Genomic DNA, 27,225 nt, shown 5'->3' on the forward strand with positions numbered 1-27,225 from the left:
AGCTCTGCACTCCTCAGCACAGACGGGGACCTGTTGGAGCCTACAGCAGTACTGGCAGGGCTGGAAGGGCTCTGCTGTGAGGCCAGGCTGAAAGAGCTGGGGAAGGCTCCAGGGAGACCTTTTGGTGGCCTTGCAGTGCTTAAAGGGGCAAAGAAGAAAGTTGTGGACAGGCTTTTGAGCAGGGCCTGTCGTGACAGGACATGGGGTGATGGTTTAAACTGAAAGAGGGAGATTCAGACTGGAGAGAAGGGAGAAAGGTTTTCCTCTCAGGGTGGTTAAACACTGACCCAGGTTGCCCAGATTGATGGTAGCTGCCCCATCCCTGGAACCATCCCAGGTGAGGCTGTTTGGGGCTCAGAGCAACCTGCTCTGATGTCCCTGCTGGCTGCAGGAGGATGAACTGAACGAGCTTGAAAGGCCTCTTCCAACCCAAGCCATTCTCTGATGCTATGATTCCAGTGGCCAGAGCCAGAGCTGTAGCCAGCCCCACCTGCTCTGCCTCCACCCCCCCCAGCAGCAGGGTCACCCTGCAGCCTGCTCTGCCCACACTCCAGTGTCTTTAGCAGCAGGCTGGGCTGGTGTTTAGCAGAGAGAAGGCTTCTGTGCAGTGATAGGATCGAAGCAACAGCCTGAGCAGCCTTCAGATGAGGATAAAATTCCCTCCCCAGCATGGGCCCCAGCTCACAGGTGGCTCTGCAGGCTGCTGCCAGGCGCTGCTCAGACCAATGACTTCCTCGGGTCGCATGTCCCCTCGGAGCAGGGCAACACAGAGCCTTGTCTGATATGGCTCCAGCCAAGGAAGTTTCTAAAGAGGCTGTGAAAGCTGAGGAGCTGAGAAATCATTAGATTGCTGAGGAAGGAGAAATCCATCCCTTAATGCTATCGGGAGGGCTTGGAGAGTGCTTCGTCCAGCTGCATCTCCGTGCGTCACTGTGTTAAGGCAGCCACAGCTTCCCAAAGCCAGCTCAGGGACTTCACTGCTTACAGGAGTGAGGAATTTGCCCTATCAGAGGTGGTCTTGACTGGTGATGGGAGAGGAGTTGCAACCAGGGTTGAGGATAGCAATCCTGAGGAACTGTTCCACCTTTGGACTGGGGGAATGTGAAGTCCTGCTCGAGTGAATCCATCTTTTGAGCCTCTTGGTAAGGTCCAGATGGAGCTGTGGAGTTCAGGGCCTGGAAGGAATGGAGCAGAGTTGACCTCCTTTCACTGTGGACATCCCAAGAGGTCCAAAGGACAGAATCCAAATGTCTCCAATAAGGATACTGCAGAGCTTTAGCTCTTAGCAGCCAGTCCCTAACTGCCCCAGAGCACTTGAGCCACATCGCAGGGCTCAGCAGCCTTGTTCTCAGCTCTGCTTCACCTTGGGACCAGTCCAGAGCCTGCAGAGCTGCTGTGCAAAGCTCTCACACACCTCCTGTGGTCATTGCCACCAAAAGTGCCTCCCTCATATCCCTCTCACTGACCAGGTCACCTGTGAGGTGGAGTTGGTCTCTTCTCCCTAGTATGAAGTGACAGGACAAGAGGAGATGGCCTCAGGTTGCCCCAGGGGAGGTTTAGGTTGAAAGTTAGGAACAATTTATTCACAGCAAGAGTGGTCAGGAGTTGGAACAGGCTGCCCAGGGAGGTGGTGGAGTCAACATCCCTGGAGGTGTTCAAGAAACCTGTGGCTATGGCAGTTGGGGGCATGGGTTAGTGGCCATGGTGGTGCTGGGTTGATGGCTTGGGACCCTAGAAGCTTTTTCCAACCCAAGCAATTCTAAGAGGTGCAGCCACTTTCTGGATGGAGCCACAGCTTCAGGTGGTGCCTGCAAGTCCTCCATCACCTCCCTGCTTTTGCAGCAGCACAGAGGTGAAGGCAGCTGCTGTAGGAAAGGATGGTGGGGGTGGGTTTGTACCCCTCCCCCAGCACGCTGCTTGGGCAGGTGTGCTGGGTGCCGCCACTTGGCTGGAGGCTGCAGACATGGCTGGAGGCTGCAGGCATAGCTTGAGGCTATCAGGAGCAGGCTGCCAGGCTCTGAGATGGGATGGAAGCATTCAAACTGGCCAGGTTGGGAGGAAGTGTCTGTGCAGGATGGCAGCACAAATGCTGGCAGAGTCACCTTGAGAGCACTGAAGCCACCGGCAGGGCTCAGACCCGCTCCCAAAGGGTCTATCTGCAGGTAGCTCAGCACACAAAAGGTGAGCACACCTCTGTGATCTGCCTGCTTCTAAGGGCCTGCAGAGGAGGGGAGGGAAGGGGTGGGGTGGGGGGGGAGGAATCTTGACCCCCTCTGACAGCATCCCCCTCTCTCTCCCCAGCGCCTGGTGCGGATGAACATGCCCATCTCCCCCGAGGACCTGACCGTCCACTTCACCTCCACGCTGATGGCCTTGATCCGCACTGCCCTGGAAATCAAACTGGCCTCAGGTGAGAGGGAGCTGCTGCCTGCCAGTGGGCTCCAACCCCAGCTTGCCTCTTGCCTTGGTGTCCTCCTGACGCCACCAAAGTCTCACAGTCTCACAGTATCATCAGGGTTGGAAGAGACCTCACAGATCATCAAGTCCAACCCTTTAGCACAGAGCTCAAGGCCAGACCATGGCACCAAGTGCCACGTCCAGTCCTGCCTTGAACAGCTCCAGGGACGGCGACTCCACCACCTCCCCGGGCAGCCCATTCCAGTGTCCAATGACTCTCTCAGGGAAGAACTTTCTCCTCACCTCCAGCCTAAATCTCCCCTGGCACAGCCTGAGGCTGTGTCCTCTTGTTCTGGTGCTGGCCACCTGAGAGAAGAGAGCAACCTCCTCCTGGCCACAACCTCCCCTCAGGTAGTTGTAGACAGCAATAAGGTCTGCCCTGAGCCTCCTCTTCTCCAGGCTAACCAATCCCAGCTCCCTCAGCCTCTCCTCGTAGGGCTGTGCTCAAGGCCTCTCCCCAGCCTCGTTGCCCTTCTCTGGACATGCTCAAGCATCTCAATGTCCCTCCTAAACTGGGGGGCCCAGAACTGAACACAGCACTCAAGGTGAGGTCTAACCAGTGCAGAGTACAGGGGCAGAATGACCTCCCTGCTCCTGCTGGCCACACCATTCCTGATGCAGGCCAGGATGCCACTGGCTCTCTTGGCCACCTGGGCACACTGCTGGCTCATGTTCAGGCAGGTATCAATCAGCACCCCCAGATCCCTCTCTGTCTGGCTGCTCTCCAGCCACTCCGACCCCAGCCTGTATCTCTGCATGGGGTTGCTGTGGCCAAAGTGCAGCACCCTGCACTTGGAGCTATTGAAGCCATCCCCTTGGACTCTGCCCATCTGTGCAGGCAGTCAAGGTCCTGCTGCAGAGCCCTTCTGCCCTCCAACCCAGCCACATCTGCCCCCAACTTAGTGTCATCTGCACACTTGCTGATGACTGACTCCATGCTCTCATCCAGATCATCAATGAAGATGTTAAAGAGGATGGGGCCCAGCACTGATCCCTGTCTTGGTGAAGCTGGAATCTGTCCTGGCTTGCAGCAAAATTGTCCTGCCCTTCTTGGTCACCAGGGCACATTGCTGCCCCGTGCACGACTTGCTGCCCACCAGTGCTCCAAGGTCTTCCTCCATAGAGCTGCTTTCCAGCAGGGCAGCCCCAACCTGTACTGCTGCCTGTTGTTACTCCTTCCCACATGCAAGACCCTGCACTTGTCCTTGTTGGACTTCATGTGGTTAGCCTTTGTTCAGTGCTCAGCCTGTCCAGCAGGGCAAGAGAAGGGATTCTGCCACTCCTGAGACCCCACCTGGAGTCCTCTGTTCAGTTCTGGAGCCTCCAACACAAGAAGGACATGGAAGTGTTGGAGCCAGTCCAGAGGAGGCCACCAAGAGGGCTGCAGAAGCTCTGCTTATGAGGACAGGCTGAGAGAGTTGGGGCTCTGCAGCTTGGAGAAGAGAAGGCTTGGAGAAGACCTTGGAGTGGCCTTCCAGGACCTGAAAGGGCTACAGGAGGTCTGGGAAGTAACTATTGACAAGGTCTTGTCATGTCAGGACAAGAAGGAATGGGTTTAAACTGGCAGAGGGGAGATTGAAAGTGGATGTTAGAAGTTGTTTGCAGTGAGAGTGGTGAGAGACTGGCACAGGTTGAGGGTGGGGAGACACTGGCACAGGTTGCCCAGGGAGGTTGTGGAGCACAGAAGCACCCAGTGTGATCAAAGATCACATTGGGTGCTTCTGTGCTCCACAACCTCCCTGGAGGTGTTCAAGGCCAAGTTGGATGAGTCCTTGAGCAACCTGTTCTAGTGGGAGGTGCCCCTGCCTATGGTGGGAGGTTGGAACTGAATGAGCTTTGAGCTCCCTTCCAACCCAAACCATTCTGTGACCTGGGGTTGTGCAGCCTGCAGCAGAGGAGGCTCAGGGCAGAGCTCATTGCTGTCTGCAGCTGCCTGCAGGGAGGCTGTAGCCAGGTGGGGTTGAGCTCTGCTGCCAGGCAGCCAGCACCAGAAGAAGAGGACACAGCCTCAAGCTGTGCCAGGGAAGGTCTAGGCTGGATGTGAGGAGGAAGTTGTTGTCAGAGAGAGTGATTGGCACTGGAATGGGCTGCCCAGGGAGGTGGTAGAGTGGCTGTGGCTGGAGGTGTTGAAGCCAAGCCTGGCTGGGGCACTTAGTGCCATGGTCTGGTTGGTTGGGCAGGGCTGGGTGCTAGGTTGGGCTGGCTGAGCTTGGAGCTCTCTTCCAACCTGCTTGATTCTGTGATTCTTTATCTTGATGATCTGGTTGGATGGGAGCACAGCCTGAGGGGTGTCAGTCACACACACCAGACCCCCCCCCCCCCCCCAGTTTTATATCATTTTATATCATCAGTGAACTTGCAGAGGCTGCACTCAATTCTCAGTCCATAGCTGTGGAGAGCTTTGGTCACTCCAGTTGGATGAGATCTTCTCAGAGAAGAACTCCTCTGTGTGTGCCTGTGGCTGGGGGACAGAGATGAGAGTTTCCATGCTACTACTCCAGCACGAGGGCCAAGCAGCCCTTCCCCTGCAGCTGCTGTCTGCTGGCAGCCAAGCAGGAGCTCAGAGTGCCCTGAGCCATGTTCTGCTGGCTGGGAGATACAATTTCATTAGGGAAGGCTTTAATCAGACATTTGCTCAACTGCCCAATTAAACACTGCAGTGCAATTGGCTTTTTCTCTGGGTCATTGCACTATTTAATCAGGCTGGCAGAGGTCAGAGTCAAGTCATGATGGCCCAAAGCACTTTGATACCTGATTTCAAAGCTACCAGGAGCTAAGGATGCTGTGAGGAGCCCAGGGCAGGGCAGGGTTAGGAGGTTGGCTTTCTCTGAGCAGTTTGAGGACAGCCTTACAACCTCTCTGAATTAATTGCCTCCTTCACCTGATGCTTAAATGTTGTCTTTGATGCTTTGGAGAGTCACTGCCTAAAGAAGGCAAAGATTTTTGGTCACTGGGACTTCCAGATGTTCATAGAATCATACAATCAAGCAGGTTGGAAGAGAGCTCCAAGCTCATCCAGTCCAACCTAGCACCCAACCCTATCCAGTCAACCAGACCATGGCACTAAGTGCCTCATCCAGGCTTTTCTCCTGGGTCACCTCCAGGGATGGCAACTCCACCACCTCCCTGGGCAGCCCATTCCAATGCCAATCACTCTCTCTGCCAACAACTTCCTCCTAACATCCAGCCTAGACCTGCCCTGGCACAGCTTGAGGCTGTGTCCCCTTCTTCTGTTGCTGCTTGCCTGGCAGCAGAGCCCAACCCCACCTGCCTACAGCCTCCCTTCAGGTAGTTGTAGACAGCAATGAGCTCTGCCCTGAGCCTCCTCTTCTGCAGGCTGCACACTCCCAGCTCCCTCAGCCTCTCCTCATAGGGTTTGTGCTCCAGGCCTTTCACCAGCCTTGTTCCCCTAGGCAGTAACCTCAAGTGTCAGAACTTTGTTTCTGAGGATGCATTTAGGACTCTCTGGGATTTTAGGGCCAGCTCCTCATTTTAGTGATAACCTCTAGACAAGGATGCTGAGAGCTTGGATGACAGCATCACAGGAATTTTTGGCTTGGGAAAGACCTGTAAGATCATCAAGTCCAACCACTGACCAGACACGACCACCACAGCCATTAAACCATGTGCTGAAGTGCCATGGGCCATTAAACCATGTGCTGAAGTGCCATGTCTGCATGGGCTTGAAGCCATTCCAGGCATGGTGACCTGCCCTGGGCAAAAAAAACTTCTTTACTGTGATGCTGACAGAGCCCTGGAGCAGATTGCCCAGAGAGATTGTGGAGTCTCCTTCTCTGGAGACATTCACAGCCTGGCTGGATGTGTTACTGGGTGACCTGCCCTAGGTGACCCTGCTCTGGCAGGGGGGTTTGTGCTAGATGATCTCTAGAGGTCCCATCCAACCTCTACCATTCTGTGTTATCCTGTTGCTTCCAGTTCCCTGTCAGCACTGTAATTCACACAGCTCAAAAAGCTTCCCCTCCCTCCCCCTTTCTGGCCTCACACTGGAGGGGAAGCAGCAAAGGAAGCTCAGCTGCTAGCACTGGCTTCTGCCTAAGCTTTCCATCTGCTGTGGGTTCATAGAATCAAGCAAGTTGGAAGAGAGCTCCAAGCTCAGCCAGTCCAACCTAGCACCCAGCCCTGGCCAATCAACCAGACCATGGCACTAAGTGCCCCAGCCAGGCTTGGCTTCAACACCTCCAGGAATGGTGACTCCACCACCTCCCTGGGTAGAGATTTTGAGCTGCTTTGTTGTTAGGTGCTTTGTTTGAGTAGGTTTTATGTGCTGCAATTAATTGAGTCTTTAGTGGGGCTAAAGGAGGCCTTTAATAACCTCCTCCTTAATGAGTTTGGGGAGGGAGTTTCAAACCACCATGTAGTAAAGAGTCCAGAGCCTCCTCCCAGGGCTTTTCTCCTGGTGAAGTAATCTCTGTGGTTCAGAGGAGCTGCTTCATTGCCTGCTGTGTGCTGTGTTCACCTGGGAGCTGGCTTCTTGGCTTCCAGATGCTTCCATCGTTTTCCACTAGTGTTTGAGACCACCTGAATGATGTTGCTGTGCTCCCTGTCTGCAGACATGGGACTGGCAGAAATGCCTGCTCCTGGGCTTGCTGTGCTCCCACTCTGCAGACATGGGACTGGCAGAAATGCCTGCTCCTGGGCTTGCTGTGCTCCCACTCTGCAGACATGGGACTGGCAGAAATGCCTGCTCCTGGGCTTGCTGTGCTCCCTCTTTGCAGACATGGGACTGGCAGAAATGCCTTCTCCTGGGCTTGCTGTGCTCCCTCTCTGCAGACATGGGACTGGCAGAAATGCCTGCTCCTGGGCTTGCTGTGCTCCCTCTCTGCAGACATGGGACTGGCAGAAATGCCTGCTCCTGGGCTTGCTGTGCTCCCTCTTTGCAGACATGGGACTGGCAGAAATGCCTTCTCTTGGGCTTGCTGTGCTCCCTCTTTGCAGACATGGGACTGGCAGAAATGCCTTCTCCTGGGCTTGCTGTGCTCCCTCTCTGCAGAAATGCCTGCTCCTGGGCTTGCTGTGCTCCCTCTCTGCAGACATGGGACTGGCAGAAATGCCTGCTCCTGGGCTTGCTGTGCTCCCTCTCTGCAGACATGGGACTGGCAGAAATGCCTGCTCCTGGGCTTGCTGTGCTCCCTCTCTGCAGACATGGGACTGGCAGAAATGCCTGCTCCTGGGCTTGCTGTGCTCCCTCTCTGCAGACATGGGACTGGCAGAAATGCCTGCTCCTGGGCTTGCTGTGCTCCCTCTCTGCAGACATGGGACTGGCAGAAATGCCTTCTCCTGGGCTTGCTGTGCTCCCAGTGGTGTGTGTTGGCAGGACAAGGACTGTCACTCTTCATGTTTCTTCTTCTCCTCTCCCTCTCTGCAGGAGGTGTGAAACAGCACCAGTGTGATGCTGAGCTGAGAAAGGAGATCTCCCTGGTTTGGCCTAATCTGTCCCAGAAGACTCTGGATTTGCTGGTGCCTCCTCACAAACGTAAGTGGCTCATGTTGAGGGGTCTGGAGTGCCTCTGTGAGGAGCAAAGGCTGAGAGCCCTGGGGCTGGTGAGGCTGGAGAACAGTAGCCCCAAAGGGGACCTTAGTAATGCTCAGCAAGAGCTGAAGGGTGAGGGGGGCCATGAGGATGGGGCCAGACTCTCATCAGTGTTGTCCAATATCAGGGCAAGAGGCAGTGGGCACAAACTAGAACTCAGGAGGTTCCACCTGGATGGGAAGAGAAGCTTCTTTGGTGTGAGGGTGCTGGAGCACTGCCCAGAGAGTTTGTGGAGTTTCCTCCTCTGGAGATTCCAAATGCACCTGGACAAGGTGATGCTGAGGAACCTGCTATGGGAGCCCCTGCTTTAGCAGGGAGTTTGGACTGGATGACCCTCACAGGTCCCTCCTGACCCCCACAGGTCCCTCCCAACCCCCACTACGCTTGACTTCAGGAATTAGCAAGCACTCAGCCCATCCCAGCTGCCCAAAGTAGGCTTCTCCTCCCTGGTGTTCTGTCCCTAGCCCCACCAAGGTGGATGTTCCCCTGGAGGATGCAGCAGAGCAGCCAAGCACGGCTTGGTTTCTGGGTATCCTCTCCTCGTGCTTCCCAGCCAGCACCTCCATGCCTGCCTGACATAGGGAGCAGAGAAGCTGAGGTCACATCTGGGCCTCTATTTCATTATGCTACAGTAGATTTCCTGCCCTTAGAGCTTGCACCACTGGGGGAGGTGTAAATCAGTGAGTGGTACCCCCTGAAGTCCTTCCCTCCTCCCTGTCTATCTGCTGCTGTAACCTTGCCCTCCAGAGCTCCGCTGCTGTGCAGGGACAGGCTGGGAGCAGAGCTGGGAGGGTGGGAAAAGTCATCTGGAAAGCTGAAGTCCTCTCTACATGGAAATCAGCCCTTTATGGCTCTGCTGAGTGTGACTCAAAGAAATGAGAATAAGGCTTCTTTGTTGATAAAAAGCTGGCTGGGGCTCTGCTGTTAATTCAGCAGCTCTTCTGCTGGCACTGCTCTCGGTGCTGCAGAGTTTTCCTGCCTGCTGTTTTCTTTCTGCATGCTCTCTGGGACAGTTGGCCACAGAGGGCTGGAGACAGAGGCCATCCTCCTCGGATCTCAAAGGCAGAGACAGGCAATCAGAGAATGGTTGGGTTGGAAGGGACCTCAAAGCTCAGCCAGTTCCAACCCCTTGCCACGGGCAGGGACACCTCCCGCTAGAGCAGGTCGCTCAAGACTTCATCCAACCTGGCCTTGAACACCTCCAGGGAGGGAGAATCCACAACTTCCCTGGGCAACCTGTGCCAGTGTCTCACCACCCTCACTGGAAGGAGCTTCTTCTTCTTCTCCAGTCTAACTCTGCCCTCAAGCTTCAATGAGCTGAAGAAGTTTGTTGTAACCTTTTCTCGCTTGGTTTTTTCTTTCCCTCCTTTCCCCCTCGTTGTTCTAATGTCATTTTTGTTCCTCCTTCTTTGTCTTGTCCATTTGTTGTTACTTCTTGTGCTCTTTGACTTATTCTTCTCCTAATCCTGTCCCATTCCTCTTCCCTTCTCCCTTCCCCTGACAGCTGACGAGATGACAGTGGGGAAGGTCTACGCAGCACTGATGATATTTGACTTCTACAAGCAGAACAAGAACAGCAGGGAACAAGTCCAACCCCCTGGGGGCCTCTGCCAGGTACTCAGCCAAAAGGTCCTTCCTCTTGGCCAACCTCTTCTCCAGCCTTGGGCAGCTCCCACGAGAGTCACTGGAGTGGTTCACCCTGAAAGTTTGGCTGCTTCTCCAGGCAGGGTTTGAAGATGGAGTCTGGAGAAGGAGAAGCTCTCCTGAAATTCTTTCTCTCTCAGTTGCTGTGTTCAGTAGGTCTGGAAAGATCTTTCCAAGTGATATTTGGCCACCTATGGTCCTGTTTTCAGAAGTGAACACCAAAAGATTTCCATGGGACACCAAAGGGTTGTGGAATGCTGCTGCTGGTTTGGTTATGAAATGGTGAAGTGGCTTCTGAAAAGGGGAATGTTTCAAACTCCTTTTGGTTCTAATGGATTTGGAAGTGTTTACAACCTCTTGAATGGATTTCCACACACCTTGCTTGGGGTTGAAACCCTCAGTGCTTTCTGGTAGGACCAATATCTGGGGGTAGTTTTCTGTGTAGTAGGTGATAGGACAAGAGGAAATGGCCTTAGGTTGCAGAAGGAGAGGCTTAGGTTGGACACAGGGAACAGTTTCTTGTCCCAAAGGCTTGTGAAGGTCTGGCCCAGGCTGTCCTGGGTAGTAGGAGAATCCTCATCCCTGCTGGGGTTTCAAAGCTGTGTAGATGTGATGCTGAGAGGTGGTGGTGAGAGCTCAGTGGTGACCTGGCAGTGCTGGCTTAGTCATGGAATCAGAGAATGGTTTGGGTTGGAAGGGAGCTCAAAGCTCATCCAGTTCCAACCTCCCACCATAGGCAGGGACACCTCCCACTAGAACAGGTTGCTCAAAGACTCATGCAACCTGGCTTTGAACACCTTCAGGGAGGTTGTGGAGCACAGAATCACCCAATGTGATCTTTGATCACATTGGGTGATTCTGTGCTCCACAGTCACCCTGGGAAACCTGTGCCAGGGTCTCACCACCCTCAACCTGTGCCAGTGTCTCACCACTCTCAACCTGTGCCAGTCTCTCCCCACCCTCACTGCAAAGAACGCTTTCCTAGCATCCAGTTTCAACCTCCCCTCTGCCACTTCAAACCCATTCCTCCTCCTCCTGTCATCACAAGCCCTTGTTAATAGACCTTCCCCAGCCCTCCTGGAGCCCCTTTCAGATACTGGAAGGCCTCCCCAAGGTCTCCTCCAAGCCTTCTCTTCTCCAGGCTGCAGAGCCCCAACTCTCTCAACCTGTCCTCAGAGCAGAGCTGCTGCAGCCCTCTGAGCATCTTGGTGGCCTCCTCTGGACTGGTTCCAACAGTTCCATGTCCTTCTTGTGTTGGGGGCTCCAGAACTGCACACAGGACTGCAGGTGGGGTCTGAGGAGAGCAGAGCCAAGTGGTTGGACTTGATGATCCTCAAGGTCCATACAACTTCACAAATGCCTGCTGACTTCAGCACCATCACCCAGCTGATCTCCATCACTGCCTGGCTCTGTCTCACAGGGCAAGGGCCACAGCAGAGCCAGTGTCACAGAAGCCACCTGAATCTCACAGCCCAAAGGGTCACCTCAGTGTATGAAACCCCTGGTGACAGGGGCAGTGCTTTGGGAGAGGGAAGGACAACTGCAGTAGAGGGACAGGGATCTGCTGGAGAGAGTCCAGCAGGGAGCTACGAGGATGAGGAGGAGACTGGAGCACTGCTTGATAAGAAGAGGCTGAGGGCCCTGGGGCTGCTTAGTCTGGAGAAGAGAAGACTGAGAGGGGATTGAATCAATGTCTATAAACATCTGAGTGCTGGGAGTCAGGAGGGGGGGACAGGCTCTGCTCACTGCTCCCTGGGATAGGACAAGCAGCAGTGGATGGAAGCTGCAGCACAGGAGGTTCCAGCTCAACACAAGGGGCAACTTCTTGCCTGGAAGGGTCCCAGAGCCCTGGCACAGGCTGCCCAGAGAGGTTGTGGAGTCTCCTTCTCTGGAGCCTTTGCAGGCCTGTCTGGATGTGTTCCTGTGTGCCCTGAGCTGGATTGTGTGGTCCTGCTCTGGCAGGGGCTTGGACTGGATGAGGTGGTGGAGTCACCGTCCCTGGAGCTGTTCAAGGCAGGACTGGACGTGGCACTTGGTGCCATGGTCTGGCCTTGAGCTCTGTGGTAAAGGGTTGGACTCAATGATCTATGAGGTCTCTTCCAACCTTGGTGATACTGTGAGACTGTGATCTCTTTGAGTCCTTTCCCACCCCTGACATCCTGTGAGCCTGTGCAGCACCACCTTGGCTTGTCCAAAGCTGGGGACAGTAAATGTCCTTCAGAGCCTCTTACAGCTGTGGGAAGGCTACGAAGTGCTTTCTCCTGGGCTGACCTCAGGGTGCCAAAGTGGACATTTCATTAACCAGGAGAAGCAGTGCAGCCCATCCTGTCTCTGACCTCCTTTCCTTGTGTTTTGCAGCCTGGGCCAGTGTCACTCTTCCACCCTCTGAAGGCCACTTTGGAGCAGACCCAGCCCACGGCGTTCAACAACGCCAAAGCCTTCCTGCGGCAGAAGAGCTCAGCCTCCCTCAACAACGGGGGGGCCCTGTGAGTATCCTGAGACAGCCCCCCCAAAGCTCTAACACAGGGAAAGGAACACTGGGGGGGGATGCAGCAGCCCCAACCACTGCTGCTGCAGTAGCTCTGGAGGTGGGGCAGCACCAGTGGGGACACCAAGAGCAGCAGCCCCTTCGCACCATGGAATTACAGATTGGGACCTCAAAGCTCAGCCAGTCCCAATCCCCCTCCTCCACCTCTAGGCTGGGACACCTCCCACCAGCCCAGGTTGCTCAAGGCTTCATCCAACCTGGCCTTGAACACCTCCAGGGAGGGAGCAGCCACAGGCTTCCTGGGCAACCACTGCCAGTGTCTCACCATCCTCACTGCAAAGAGCTTCTCCCTAACATCCACTTTCACTCTCCCCTCTGCCAGTTCAAACCCATTCCTCCTCATCCTGTCATTACTAGACTTTGTCAGTAGTCCTTCCCCAGCCCTCCTGGAGCCCCCTTCAGATCATGGAAGGCCACCCCAAGGTCTCCTCCAAGCCTTCTCTTCTTCAGGCTGCAGAGCCCCAACTCTCTCAGCCTGTCCTCAGAGCAGAGCTGCTGCAGCCCTCTGAGCATCTTGGTGGCTTCCTCTGGACTTGCTGGGACAGTTTGCCACAGCTGGGGACACTGAGACCAGCATCTCCTTCACACCATGGCTGGGGCAGTTTCCCACAGCTGGGACACCAAGACCAGCATCTCCTCCACACCATGGCTGGGGCAGTATCCCACAGCTGGGGACACCGAGAGCAGCATCTCCTTCACACCATGGCTGGGGCAGTATCCCACAGCTGGGACACCAAGACCAGCATCTCCATCACACCATGGCTGGGGCAGTTTCCCACAGCTGGGACACCAAGACCAGCATCTCCTTCACACCATGGCTGGGGCAGTTTCCCACAGCTGGGGACACCGAGAGCAGCATCTCCTTCACACCATGGCTGGGGCAGTATCCCACAGCTGGGGACACCAAGACCAGCATCTCCATCACACCATGGCTGGGGCAGTATCCCACAGCTGGGACACTGAGACCAGCATCTCCTTCACACCATGGCTGGGGCAGTTTCCCACAGCTGGGACACTGAGACCAGCATCTCCTTCACACCATGGCTGGGACAGTTTCCCACAGCTGGGACACTGAGACCAGCATCTCCTCCACACCATGGCTGGGACAGTATCCCACAGTTGGGACACCAAGACCAACATCTCCTTCACACCATGGCTGGGACAGCCAAAATCTCTGTGAAAGGGTTCATGGTTTTGCCTCTTTTTCTCCTGACAGACCAGCCCCAGAGGGTGGAATCAAAGAGTCCAGTTCCTGGGGGACCCAACGCACCCAGGATGTGTTTTATGAAACCAGGACACCAGCTTTTGAGCGAGGCCACTCCGAAGAAATCCCCATTGAGAGGGTGAGCAAAGGGGCTGGAGGTGTGGAGATGATGAAGTGCAGCAGGCAGCAGATCTGTCCCTAGACACAAGCACTGTTCTGGCTCTTACAGCCCCAAATTCATTGGAATGTTGTGGAGAAAACCAATTGCAAGCTTCTGGCAGCTCCAGCTGTGGACATGCTTCCCATGGAGAGATGTCTGCTGCCCCTTTCCAGTTGTCCCATTGTCATCAGTGTGCAAACTCAGATGAAAGGCTTCATAGGGGCTGGTGGAAAAGCTTGGCTGATTGTGGTCCTTGTAAGCAGCACTGCAGACAGAGTAAGCTGGGAGCTGGGCACTCCACAGCTCTCAGTTCACTCTGCCCCACACTAGCATCTCCGCACAGTAAATCCAACTTAGCAGAAGCCTGCTCAGATGATGGCTTCAAAGTTGCTGGTCCTATTCTTGCTACCAAACCCATCTCTTGTTTGCTTCAGGTGGTAGAAATGAAGGAAATCAGCCCCACAGTTGCCAATGGAGAGCACCAACCAGGCCTGGAGAGCCAGGGGCGGGCAGCCTCCATGCCACGCCTGGCTGCCGAAACTCAGGTGAGCAAGGGAGACCTCACTGGTGAGGGGAGACTGGGTCAGGAGCTCCACAGCTTCTCTCTGCTTGTCATGTTGGAAGTGGCTGGTGAATGTTTTCAAGGGTGTTTGCTGGCCCTGGAGACAAGCAGCCAGGCAGTCATGAGTAGGCACAGCACTGCCCCCGCTTTTACTCATCCCAGCTCACAGCAAGAAGCATCCCAGAGTAATCTCCTCTGTCTGGGTAGCTAACTGATGACCTTCTGCCCCAGTGTGCCTGTTCTGAGGAACTGAGGACAGTCCTCTTTGCCAGCCTGGGGGGCATGTTTCCCACTGAGCATCTCTCCACCCAGGCAGTCAAGGCACACTCGGATCCCCTCAGCAGCAGCAGAGCTGGGGATATGCTTTGAGGCTCCCTGGTGAACGTTGTGGCTCCAGGGAGCACCAGGGAGGCTGTGCCTGGCAGGCTGCACTCAGACACTTGGCCTCCTCCTGGTTTTCTTTCTCTTCCCACAGCATTTAGCACATACTGTGTGGTCACCACAGCCAGGAACGTGGTATTGAGGGTTTCCCTTTAACTTCTCAGTGGAAACCTCATCACCAGAACTGAGTTTCCAGCAGCTTGTGGATGCTGCTTAGTGTGCAGGGCATCACAGTCTCCAGAGATCATGTGGGGGCATTTTACCTCTTCCTTGCTAGCTTCTGGACCCAGATGCTCTCTAGCCACTGTTGTCCTGTGTGTCAGAACATCTCACCACTCCCAGCTGTGTCTCTCTCATCCAAAGGGCCTGATTCATACAGCCAGGGATGAGCAGCCCATGGATCTGGGCTGCTTCCACTGCTCAACGTGGGAAGCAGAACAGAAAGATCAGCTGCACCATAAACCTGCCCCCCCCACACTGTGTTTGCATTCACAGCTCCAGCTTAGAATTGTTTTGCCAAGGTGGCCCAAGCTGTGCTTTGGGGGTGAGCAAATCTCCCAGCTGACTTCAAAGAGCCCAGATTTTGTCTGAGAGCTGGAACTGGGTCTGAGCAGGAGCACAACTGAGCAAACTCAGGCTCCCTCATAGGATGTCAGGGATTGGAGGGGACTCAAAGAGCTCATCCAGTCCAACCTCTCTGCCAGCGCAGGACCATCCAATCTAGCTCAGGGCACACAGGAACACATCCAGACAGGCCTGGAAAGGCTCCAGAGAAGGAGACTCCACAACCTCTCTGGGCAGCCTGTGCCAGGGCTCTGGGACCCTTCCAGTCAAGAAGTTCCCCCTTGTGCTGAGCTGGAACCTCCTGTGCTGCAGCTTCCATCCATTGCTGCTTGTCCTAGCCCAGGGAGCAGTGAGCAAAGCCTGTCCCCCACTCCTGACCTCCAGCCCTCAGATACTTATAAACATTGATTCAATCCCCTCTCAGTCTTCTCTTCTCCAGAGTAAACAGCTCCAGGTCCCTCAGCCTCTTCTTATCAAGCAGTGCTCCAGTCTCCTCCTCATCCTCATAGCCCTCCATTGGACTCTCTCCAGCAGATCTCTGTCTGTCTTCAACTGGGGAGCCCAAAACCAAAGGCAGTACTCCAGATGAGATCTCACCAGGACAGAGTAGAGCCAGAGGAGAACCTCCCTGGATCTGCTGGACACATTTCCCTCCCCTCCTCCTTCCCAGAACAAAGCTGTCCTCAATTCTTGAGTAACCTGGGCTAGTAGGAGGTGTCTCTGCCCATGGCAGGGGGGTTGCAACTGGATAATCTGTAAGGTCCCTTCCAACTCAAAGCATGCCATGAGTCTGTGATGTATTCCAGACCACAAGCTGCACTGCCAGCAGCATGAGCCTTGCCTTAGGGACCTCCTCTCCACTGCAGCCAGAGGTCTGGAGGAGGGAGTATCTTCTGCAGAAGCACAGTAGGTGTTCCCCAGGGCAGAGCTGTGCCATGCCATGAAGGGCATGACCAGAGAAGGGCATTGAAGCTGGCAAAGGGTCTGGAGAACAGGGCCAGGGAGGGGACTGGGGTTGTTTAGTGTGAGGAGGAGGCTAAGGGGAGACCTTCTGGCTCTCTACAGCTGCCTGAAAGGAGGTTGGAGCCAGGTGAGGGTTAGCCTCTTCTCCCTGTCAAGTGATAGGAAGAGAAGAAATGGCCTCAGGTTGCAGCAGGGGAGGTTTAGGCTGGGGCCAGGTGAAGGTTGGTCTCTTCTCCCTGTCAAATCATAGGACAAGAGGAAATAGCCTGAGGTTGCACCAGGGGAGGTTTAGGTTGGGGCCAGATGGGAGTTGGTCTCTTCTCCCTATCAAGTAATAGGAAGAGAGGAAATAGCCTCAGGTTGCACCAGGGGAGGTTTAGGTTGGAGAGGAGGAAAAAATTGCTTCCCACAAGAGAGCTCAGGAACTGGAACAGGCTGTCCAGGGCAGTCAGAGTCACCCTGTTTGAAGGTGTCCCACAGACATGCAGATATGGCACTTGGGCATGGTTTAATGGCCACAGTGGTGTTAGGTTGCTGGTTGGACTGGATGATCTTGGAGGTCTTTTGCAGCCCAAGCAATTCCAGGTGTCCAGGAGGGCTCTCCAACCCTGTGTGAATCAGGCCCCTAGCACCTGAGCAGTTCTCACCTGGTTAACACTGCGATGTTTGGGTGGTCGTAGCTTCAGCTCAATAACTGATGTACTCTCTGTGTGTGTCTTCCCCCTCCCCCCTCTCCTTCACACGCTGCTCCTGCTCCCCCTCCTCCCCCCACCTTTGAGTTCTTTCTAACCCTCCTTTGCAATGCTTTTTGTGTTCCTGGCTGCCTCCCTTTCCCTTGCCCCTGACCTTCCTCTGTCTTTTTACGTTCCCCTTTTAAAACACCTTCCTGTGCTTCCCACCTCACCTCTTTGCTGTCCCTCCCCTTCCATCCCCTCCCCTCCCTTCTCGTCATGGTGTCCTGCTGCACCTCTGCCGTGATGCCTGCCAATGGCTGTCCCGTGGGGCTGCTGCCACTAATGTCTCTCATCCTGTCCGAATTGTTTGCAGAGGAGCAAAGCACGGTCAGCGGGGAGTTACCTGGCAGTATGTAGTTTGCACTAAGTTGTCTCCTGTTTGCTTCCTCTTGAGAAAGAATCTCAACCTTCCTTCACCCTCCTCTTCTCTCTGCTCTCACCTGGAGCCCAGTGCCACAGCCACACAGCTGCGCTCTGCCCTGCCACTTTGCTGCGGTCCCTTCGGGCCACACTTGCACGGCGCTCGCTGGCACAGCAGGGCTGGGCTGGCAGCTTGCCTGCCTGGTTTGGTGGCTGGCTGGCTGGTTTGGTGGCTGGCTGGCTGGTTTGGTGGCTGGCTGGTTTGGTGGCTAGGTGGCTGGTTTGGTGGCTAGGTGGCTGGTTTGGTGGCTAGGTGGCTGGGTGGTTTGGTGGCTTGGTGGCTGGTTTGATGGGTGGCTGGTTTGGTGGGTGGCTGGGTGGTTTGGTGGCTAGGTGGTTTGGTGGCTGGCTGGCTGGTTTGGTGGGTGGCTGGTTTGGTGGGTGGCTGGTTTGGTGGCTAGGTGGCTGGTTTGGTGGCTAGGTGGCTGGTTTGGTGGGTGGCTGGTTTGGTGGGTGGCTGGTTTGGTGGCTGGCTGGTTTGGTGGCTGGCTGGCTGTTTTTTGGCTAGATGGCTGGCTTGGTGACTGGCTGTCTGGTTTGGTGGCTGTCTGGTTTGGTGGGTGTTGGGTTTGGTGAGTGGCTGGTTTGGTGGGTGGCTGGATGGTTTGGTGAGTGGCTGGTTTGGTGGGTGGCTGGATGGTTTGGTGAGTGGCTGGTTTGGTGGGTGGCTGGATGGTTTGGTGAGTGGCTGGTTTGGTGGGTGGCTGGATGGTTTGGTGAGTGGCTGGTTTGGTGGGTGGCTGGATGGTTTGGTGAGTGGCTGGTTTGGTGGGTGGCTGGCTGTTTTTTTGGCTAGATGGCTGGCTTGGTGACTGGGTGTCCGGTTTGGTGGCTGGATGGATGGTTTAGTGAGTGGCTGGTTTGGTGGCTGGCTGGATGGTTTGGTGGGTGGCTGGTTTGGTAGGTGGCTGGTTTGGTGGCTGGGTGTCTGGTTTGGTGGCTGTCTAGTTTGGTGGGTGTTGGGTTTGGTTTGGTGGCTGGCTGGTTTGGTGGGTGTCTGGCTGGTTTGGTGGCTGGCTGGCTGTTTTTTTGGCTAGATGGCTGGCTTGGTGGCTGGCTGGCTGGTTTGGTGGCTGGCTGGCTGGTTTGGTGACTGGCTGGCTGGTTTGGTGGCTGGCTGGTTTGGTGGGTGTCTGGCTGTTTTTTTGGCTAGATGGCTGGCTTGGTGACTGGGTGTCTGGTTTGGTGGCTGGCTGGTTTGGTGGGTGGCTGGCTGGTTTTTTGGCTAGATGGCTGGCTTGGTGACTGGGTGGCTGGTTTGGTGAGTGGCTGGTTGAGTGGTTTGGTGGCTGGCTGGTTTTGTGGGTGGCTGGCCTGGTTTGGTGGCTGGCTGGTTTGTTGGCTAGATGGCTGGCTTGGTGACTGGGTGGCTGGTTTGGTGGGTGGCTGGTTTGGTGGCTGTTTGGTTGATTGGCTAGCTGATCAGATGGTTGGTTGGTTTGCTGGCTAGCTGATTGGGTGGTTGGTTGGTTTGCTGACTAGCTGGTTGGATGGTTGGTTGGTTGGTTTGCTGGCTAGCTGGTTGGATGGTTGGTTGGTTTGTTGGCTAGCTGGTTGGATGGTTGGTTGGTTTGCTTGTTAGCTGGTTGGATGGTTGGTTGGTTGGTTTGTTGGCTAGCTGGTTGGATGGTTGGTTGGTTTGCTTGTTAGCTGGTTGGATGGTTGGTTGGTTGGCTAGCTGGTTGGATGGTTGCTTGGTTGGCTAGCTGGTTGGGTGGTTGCTTGGTTGGATGGGTAAGTGGCTGTTATGGTGGGTGGCTGGCTGATTGGTTGGCTGGCTGGCAGGTTTGGTGAGTATCTGGTTTGGTGAGTGGCTGCAGGTTGGGTAGGTAAGTGGCTGATTTGGTGGCTGGCTGTTTCAGTGGTTGGCTGGCTGATTTGGTGGCTGATTGGTTGCACAGCTGATTGGTTGATTGGCTGTTTGGTGGGCTGGTTGGTTTGATTAGTTGGTTTGCTGGTTTGGTGGTTGGTTGGCTGGCAGGTTAGTCGGCTGGCTGGTTTGGTGGCTGGCTGGTTGTTTGGCTGGCTGGTTGGGCAGGTGACTAGTTGGATAGCTGGTTGGTTGGTTGGTTGGTTTGCTGGTTTGGTGATTGGTTGGTTGGTTGGCTGGCAGGTTAGTTGGCTGGCTGTTTCAGTGGTTGGCTGGCTGGTTTGGTGGGTGGCTAGTTGGATAGCTGGTTGGTTGATTGGCTGTTTGGTGGGCTGGTTGGTTGATTAGTTGGTTTGGTGGTTGGTTGGTTGGCTGACAGGTTAGTTGGCTGGCTGGTTTGGTGGCTGCTTGGTTGTTTGGCTGGCTGGTTGGTTGGCTGGTTAGTTGGTTGGGCCAGGTTTGTATGTCTCCTTGCCCAGGGCTTTAGGAGTGCAAGCAATCACTCTGGGAACAAAGCAGCAATCAGTAACCCTCTGAAGGGTTGTGGCATGGCCTCTGTGCATGTCCTGGTAACGCCACAAGAGCATCAGCAGGGTTTATGGAAAAGGGATTCATTGCTTTGCCACTTCTCCCTGGGCAGAAGGCCCTGGAATAAGCCCAGAAGCAGGCCCAAAGTCCAAAGAGAAATGGCCATTTCTGGCTGATTCCTGTGGCTTTTGGTTGGGAACTCTCTCTTTGTCCTGGCAGCTCCTGTATGGGGTTTGGGAGTCTGGAAGTACTGACTGCTGAAGTATTGAACTTGGGGAATCTGGAAGTGGGAAGCATTTTGATCTGTTTCCTATCAGACCACTCAATTTACAGTCCTCTTTGCCTCCCTTTGTCTTCAAGCTCAGCATTAAGCAAGGAAGACAAACACAAAACTCTTTGGTACCATTTCTTGCTCACACAGCAGGGGCCACAGGAGAGGACAAACACAGCCCTGCTAGGTCCTGTTCAGTGCCCTGGTGCAGACCCCAGGATCCACCAATGCTGCAAGCTCTGCTGTCTGATGTACTTCCCCACCCCAGCAGGATCCTCTTGGTGCCCCTAAGAATCCCTTTAGTGGGAAGCACCAAAGTTTGGGTATTGAGGGATCCCCAAACCAAACTTTAGCTCAACCTGCATCGTTCACACCACCTAATCCACCCACCACAGCTCGCAGGGAAGGTTCTTCCTGCTCAAAATGAGGAGCAGAGCTGCGAAGCAACTGGCTCTGTGCTGTGTAAATAGCACAGGGCAGCATAGCTCTGGGTCTGGGCATGAGCAAACAAAGCAGCAGAGACAGCAAATCTAAGGCAGGGCTCGGAGGAAAGGTTACAGTGAACAAAGTAAATGTTGTGGGGGATCCGCAGTTGGAGACACATATTGGATGGTGAAGTCAAACAGTGAAAGCTTGACCAAGCTGAGAGGCAGGAGGGCAACCTGAACTCCTTCCCCATTAGCCTGGACCACCATGCTCTGAGGTGTTTCCTCTGCCACGCAGCTTGGATGCAGTGCTAGACCCAGGGAAGCTTCTGGAGCGTGGATGAAGCTCTGTCTCCACCACAGAGCCAGCTGGAAGCCACCAGAGTGAAAGAGAAGCACATGTGGGAATGATCCTTGTTTTCTAAGCTGTATTGCTGGGCAGTAGGGAAGAGAAAGGCTGTGAGCACAGCTGTCCTGCTGTCTACTTGGCTTGGCTTCTGTAGGGCATCTGTGCAAGGTTTTCCACCTAAAGGGAAGGGACCAGAGTCTGGAGCTGCCTCAGGGTCCAGCAATGGCCATGACAGGCTGCACTTAGTGTCCAGATGAGAGAATCACAGGATTCTCTCTGAATCACTATGGGATAGTTTAGGTTGGGAAAGGACTTCTCAGATCCAGGTCAACTGTTAACCCAGCACTGCCAGGTCACCACTGGACCAGGTCCCTCAGCATCACAGCTACACAGCTTTGAAACCCCTCCAGGGATGGGAACTCCACCACTGCCCTGTGCAGCCTGGGCCAGGGCTTGGGAACCCTTTCAGAGAAGAAATTGTTCCTCATATCACAGAATCAACCTGCAAGGTCATCCAGTCCAACACAGCACCCAGCCCTGTCCAAGCAACAATCAGGCAGGATTGGAAGGGAGCACAAGGAGCAGGCAGTTCCAATCCCCCCTGCCATGCCCAGGGACACCCTACCCTAGAGCAGGCTGCACACAGCCTCAGCCAGCCTGGCCTCAAACACCTCCAGCCATGGGGCCTCAACCCCCTCCCTGGGCAACCCATTCCAGCCTCTCACCACTCTCCTGCTCAACAACTTCCTCCTCACCTCCAGCCTCACTCTCCCCACCTCCAGCTTTGCTCCATTCCCCCCACTCCTGCCACTCCCTCACACCCTCAAAAGTCCCTCCCCAGCTTTTTTGTAGCCCACTTCAGATGCTGGAAGGCCACAAGAAGGTCACCTGGGAGCCTCCTCTGCTCCAGATCTTGCACCTGTCTGGATGAGTTCCTGTATGACCTGCCCTGGGTGATCCTGCTTTGGCAGGGGGTTTGGACTGAATGATCTTCAGAGGTGCTTTGCAACCCCTACCGTTGTGTGGTTCTATCTTTGGCCACAAATTACTTGTAAAGAGCAACAGCAAAGCCAAAGAGGCATTTCTAGAGATGTCCTGCTTGAACTGAAGGATGTCCTGGAGATCACAGGCCCACAGGATGTCAGGGGGACCCAAAGAGCTCATCCAGTCCAACCTCTCTGCTAGAGCAGGACCACGCAATCTAACACAGACCACAGAGGAACACATCCAGACAAGCCTGGAAAGGCTCCAGAGAAAGAGACTCCCCAACCTCTCTGGGCAGCCTGTGCCAGGGCTCTGGGACCCTTCCAGACAAGAAGTTGCCCCTTGTGTTGAGCTGGAACCTCCTGTGCTGCAGCTTCCATCCATTGCTGCTTGTCCTATCCCAGGGAGCAGTGAGCAGAGCCTGTCCCCCCCTCCTGACCCCCAGCCCTCAGAGATGTATAGACATTGATTCAATCCCCTCTCAGTCTTCTCTTCTCCAGACCAAGCAGCCCCAGGTCCCTCAGCCTCTCCTCACCTCATCATCCTGGAGGTGTTTATAAGCCCTGTAGATGTGGTACTTGGAGATACCTACCTGAAGGGAGGCTGTAGCCAGGTGGGGTTGGGCTCTGCTGCCAGGCAGCCAGGGACAGAACAAGGGGACACAGCCTCAAGCTGTGCCAGGGCAGGTCTAGGCTGGATGTTAGGAGGAAGTTGTTGTCAGAGAGAGTGATTGGCACTGGAATGGGCTGCCCAGGGAGGTGGTGGAGTGGCTGTGGCTGGAGGTGTTGAAGCCAAGCCTGGCTGGGGCACTTAGTGCCATGGTGTGGTTGGTTGGGCAGGGCTGGGTGCTAGGTTGGGCTGGCTGAGCTTGGAGGTCTTGATTCTGTGATTCTATGATATGGCTTAGTGGTGGACTTGGCAGAGTAGGGTCAATGGTTGGACTCAGTGATCTTCAAGGTCTTTTCCAACCTAAACCATCCTATGATTCTCTGCTTGATGGGAGGTATCTTCAGCTGCAGGGAGGTAGAAGTAGTTTCTCAGCAGCTTGGCCTGTACCCCCCCCACTTATTCCCGACGTTTCTCCCTCTTCACATGGTGCCCAGCAAGGCTTTCATGCTTTACCCTCTGGAGCTGCTTTAGGATGCCCACATGCCCTCCTCAGGCAGCTTCGGGTGAAACCAGCCTTGGAGAGTTCCCTTTGTCAGCCGCTTGGCTCCTGCCCTGCTCCATGCCCCTGCTCCCAGGCTGTGCAGCGCTGCCAGCTCCGCTCCCTGCGCTCTGGCTCTCTGCTGCCAGCCAAACCCATTCCAGCCCCCGGGAATCACACTTGCTCCTCAGATCTAGCACTCCCCCCACCCTTCCCCAAGCCCTGCTGCTCGCTCCGGTTCTAGCCACTTAACCATTTTTCTCCCTGCCCTCCTTGCCCCCTTTCTCTGGCTGTTTCACCCTCCCCACGGTGGGAAGGCAGCAGCCGAGCATGGCGCAGGAGCTGCCCTCACCCTGCCCCCTCTGCCTGCCTTGCAGCCCGTCCCGGACAGCAGCCCCATGAAGCGCTCGGTCTCCACGCTGGCCCCGCAGCGGCCTCACGCCATGCACCTCTACGAGTACTCCTTGGAGCGAGTGCCGCCGGAGCAGGGGCACCACCACCACCACCACCGCTGCCACCGGCGCAAGGAGAAGAAGCAGAAGTCCTTGGAGAAGGCTTCCCATCAGCTGGCCGACGGAGAGGCTGGTAAGTGCTCTGCCAGTCAGGGTCTGTGCCTTGGCTTCTTGCCTTCAGCCCTATCACAGTATCATCAGGGTTGGAAGAGACCTCACAGATCATCAAGTCCAACCCTTTAGCACAGAGCTCAAGGCCAGACCATGGCACCAAGTGCCACGTCCAGTCCTGCCTTGAACAGCTCCAGGGACGGCGACTCCACCACCTCCCCGGGCAGCCCATTCCAGTGTCCAATGACTCTCTCAGGGAAGAACTTTCTCCTCACCTCCAGCCTAAATTTCCCCTGGCACAGCCTGAGGCTGTGTCCTCTTGTTCTGGTGCTGGCCAGACTTGACTCAGCCGAGCTAGAAGTTAAGGAATGAAGCTTTCTATGTACAGCTTAGCACAGTGTACAAGCAGAGATTTACAATGTCTACAGCTATGGACAGACATATAAAAGGTCAAGGTAATAAAACACAAAATAGAATCAGAGGATCAGTCAGGGTTGGAAGGGACCACAAGGAGCAGCCAGTTCCAACCCCCTGCCATGCCCAGGGACACCCTACCCTAGAGCAGGCTGCACACAGCCTCAGCCAGCCTGGCCTCAAACACCTCCAGCCATGGGGCCTCAACCCCCTCCCTGGGCAACCCATTCCAGCCTCTCACCACTCTCCTGCTCAACAACTTCCTCCTCACCTCCAGCCTCACTCTCCCCACCTCCACCTTTGCTCCATTCCCCCCACTCCTGCCACTCCCTCACACCCTCAGAAGTCCCTCCCCAGCTTTCTTGTAGCCCCCTTCAGATGCTGGCAGGCCACAAGAAGGTCACCTGGGAGCCTCCTCTGCTCCATCCTGCACAGCCCCAACTCTTTCAGTCTGTGCTCACAGCAGAGCTGCTGCAGCCCTCTCAGCATCCTCCTGGCCCTGCTCTGGACACTCTCCAGCATCTCCACATCCCTCTTGTCCCAGGGGCTCCAGAGCTGGATGCAGTACTCCAGGTGGGGTCTTAGCAGAGCAGAGCAGAGGGGGAGAATCCCCTCCCTGGCCCTGCTGGCCACACTTCTGCTGCTGCAGCCCAGGCTCTGCTTGGCTTTCTGTGCTGCAAGTGCACACTGCTGGCTCCTGTTGAGCTTCTCCTCCAGCAGCACCCCCAAGTCCCTCTCCTGAGGGCTGCTCTCCAGCCACTCCCTGCCCAGCCTGGATTTGTGCTTGGGATTGCAACAGCCCTCCTAGAAACCAGAGTGCCCAGGAGGGTCTCCCAACCACCTTTCCACCTCCTTCCCACCCCTCTACCTTATCCCAGACTTTGCCTTTTGTGCAAGGTTTGGAGGATTGGCCAGGGTGGGGTAGAAAGCAGAAGGATTCGTTACACAGTCAGACGGCCAGGGAGAAAAGTCCGTACCTCAGCTGCAACAGAGAGTCACTGCAGCTGTGTTATCTGTGTTTGTGTTCTTCTTCCTATACCTCTCAGCAAGCCTATGAGTGCAGCAGCCACCACCCTTGTTTCCTTCTCACAGCCTGGCATCTAATTCTTCTCACCAGAACATCCCAGCTAGGCTCAGACTTGCACACCCTGTGCCATCCTCTGCTCCCATGGTCTGATGTGGCTTGGGGTTTCCTCTGCCCCACAGCTTAGAATGCCTTCCCTGTTGGTGACCCCGACCAATATTGTCCTTTCAGTGGCCCACCCTGGCGAGTCTTCTTCCAAGGACAAGAAGCAGGAGCGTGGCCGTTCCCAAGAGAGGAAGCAGCACTCTTCTTCCTCCTCCGAGAAGCAGCGCTTCTACTCCTGCGACCGCTACGGCAGCCGGGACCGTGCCCAGGCCAAGTCTACTGAGCAGAGCAGGCCAACCTCACCCAATGGAGGGCCAGAGCATGGTCCACACAGACAGGTGAGGAGATGCAGGGTGGGAAGAGGGTTCCAGGGCTGGAAGCACTTTGTCCGTGTTGTGCTGCTTGAATAGGCAGAATGAGGGAGGAAGGAAAGCCAAGCAGGAGGAGATAAAGCCATGGAGGTTCTGCTTGGTGCTTCACGTCCAAAAGAGGGATGGAAGTGTGACTTGGTGGCTCTTTAGTGGCCATCTACAGAGTGAGTGACAAAGCAGCTTGCAGAAACCCCACCAGCAAGGACAGCCTTGCTCATGGTCTCAGCAGAGCTGCTTGGGAGAGCTGAGCGCTGGCAGCTGCTGGTGCTGGTGGTGGAAGTATCTGAGCCAAGGCAGGCTGGCAGCTGGGGGTGGGACCTGGGGCAACTGAGCTGAGCTCTTCCCCTGCCAACTGCAGCTGTCCAGCACCTACTGCTGCCTCTTGCATGAGCACTTGGTGGTTGCTAAGGAAGTATTTGCCATTGCAGTCCAAGCCTGTGTAACTCCAGCCAGCCACAGCTGGGGTCACAGCAGGCTGTGCTTACATTAGCAGGATTTTCCAGCTGCTGTTTCCTGGTCTCCAGATCTGTCCTGTACTGAGGAACAGGTTAAATTTTCCAAAAATGGAGGGAAAAGTCCTTTTTCTCTAGTGACAAATCCATCTTCCAGTGTGCTCTCTAGCTGAGAAGAGAAACCAGGCTAAGGGAGAGGAGAAATGTAGGGGAAGGCAGGCCCTGGGTGGGCAGGGGGAGAGCTCAGCCCTGGACCAGCATGATTCATACAAACATCCCCAAATTATCACAGAATCGGTTTTTGGTTGGAAAAGACCTTCAAGATCACCAAGTCCAACCCTTCTCTAACACTACCAAGGCTGGGGATAAACCAATGTCCCTCAGCACCACACCTCTGCCTCTTTTAAACCCCTCCAGGGATAGGGGTTCAGCCTCCTCCCTGGGCAGCCTGTGCCACTCACTGAGAACCCTTTCAGTGAAGAAGTTTCTTCTAATGCCCCACCTAAACCAGCACAGTGGAGAGAAAGGCTCTGGCCCCTCTCCAAACTCTCCCTAAACTTGCAGTTGCTGGAAGTGTGACCAGGAGGGTGTCTCAGGAGAGACTGAACGAAGCTGTCAGCCCTGAGCCAGCTCCTGGGGAGCAGGAGGCAGTCCTGCACAGCATGAGTTAGAGACCAGGGCAAGGATTTAGAAGAAGAGGCTCCATAGTGTCCTAGATGCCAAGTGAAGCAGCTCTTTTTGTCCTTATCCTGTCCCTGGATGGTCCTCAGCAGCATCCCAGCTGCAGTACCAGGGGCTGTGTGCTGCAGTGAGTGCTCTGGAGACACCCAGGGCACGGGCCATGCTTTGCACAGTCATTCTCAGCTGGAAGGAGATGTGACATCAGGGTGAGGTCTGGTGGAGCCAGGACTCTGTAGCCATAGCAAGAGTGAGATGCAGCCCAACAGATCTTTCCCTTTCTTGGTTGCTCAGTCCTTGAGTGGCCTTCCCCTGAGTCTCCAGATAAGTTTTTCTTTCCATTTCTTAATTTCTTTCTCTGGTTTGGGAGGCAGGAAGATGAGACTGACTTAGAATCAGAGGGCTGTTGAGGTTGGAAGAGACCTCTAAGATCATAGGATGGTTTGGATTGGAAAGGATGGATTGAAACTGAAAGAGAGACATTCAGACTGGAGAGAAGGAAGAAATGGTTGACATTGAGGGTGGTGAGAGCCTGTCCCAGCCTGCCAAGAGAGGTGGTGGACCCCTGGAACCATTCCAGGGGAGGCTGTCTCAGTCTCTGAGCAACCTGCTCTAGTTGCAGATGTCCCTGCTGGCTGCAGGAGGGTTGGACTTGCTGACCAGTTGGAATTGGCTGATCCTTGTGGTCCCTTCCAGCCCTGGCTGATTCTAGGATTCTGTGATCCAATTTTGACCACACAAAGCCAAGAATCCCAGCACAGTGGGGGTTGGAAGGGACCTCTGGGGATCACTCAGTCCAACTGAAGCCCCCTGCTAAAGCAGAGCACCCACAGCAGCTTACCTGGGATCAGTGTCT

General features: G+C 55.1%; 1 protein-coding gene across 16 annotated transcripts in view; it reads left to right on the forward strand.

Annotated features, from left to right (window-relative positions):
* Window positions 1-27,225, forward strand: part of CACNA1B (calcium voltage-gated channel subunit alpha1 B) — a 482,132-nt gene that overhangs the window by 449,895 nt on the left and 5,012 nt on the right. For all 16 annotated transcript variants that reach the window (XM_064171600.1, XM_064171605.1, XM_064171604.1 and 13 more), the window contains 8 exons: window positions 2,302-2,410; window positions 7,844-7,951; window positions 9,513-9,622; window positions 12,011-12,138; window positions 13,417-13,543; window positions 13,999-14,109; window positions 23,140-23,347; window positions 24,995-25,206. In XM_064171600.1, the coding sequence (XP_064027670.1) occupies window positions 2,302-2,410; window positions 7,844-7,951; window positions 9,513-9,622; window positions 12,011-12,138; window positions 13,417-13,543; window positions 13,999-14,109; window positions 23,140-23,347; window positions 24,995-25,206 (1,113 nt within the window). The remainder of the gene's footprint in view (window positions 1-2,301; window positions 2,411-7,843; window positions 7,952-9,512; window positions 9,623-12,010; window positions 12,139-13,416; window positions 13,544-13,998; window positions 14,110-23,139; window positions 23,348-24,994; window positions 25,207-27,225) is intronic.

This window comes from Pogoniulus pusillus, chromosome 35 (genome assembly GCF_015220805.1).
Source record: "Pogoniulus pusillus isolate bPogPus1 chromosome 35, bPogPus1.pri, whole genome shotgun sequence".
NCBI lineage: Eukaryota > Metazoa > Chordata > Aves > Piciformes > Lybiidae > Pogoniulus > Pogoniulus pusillus.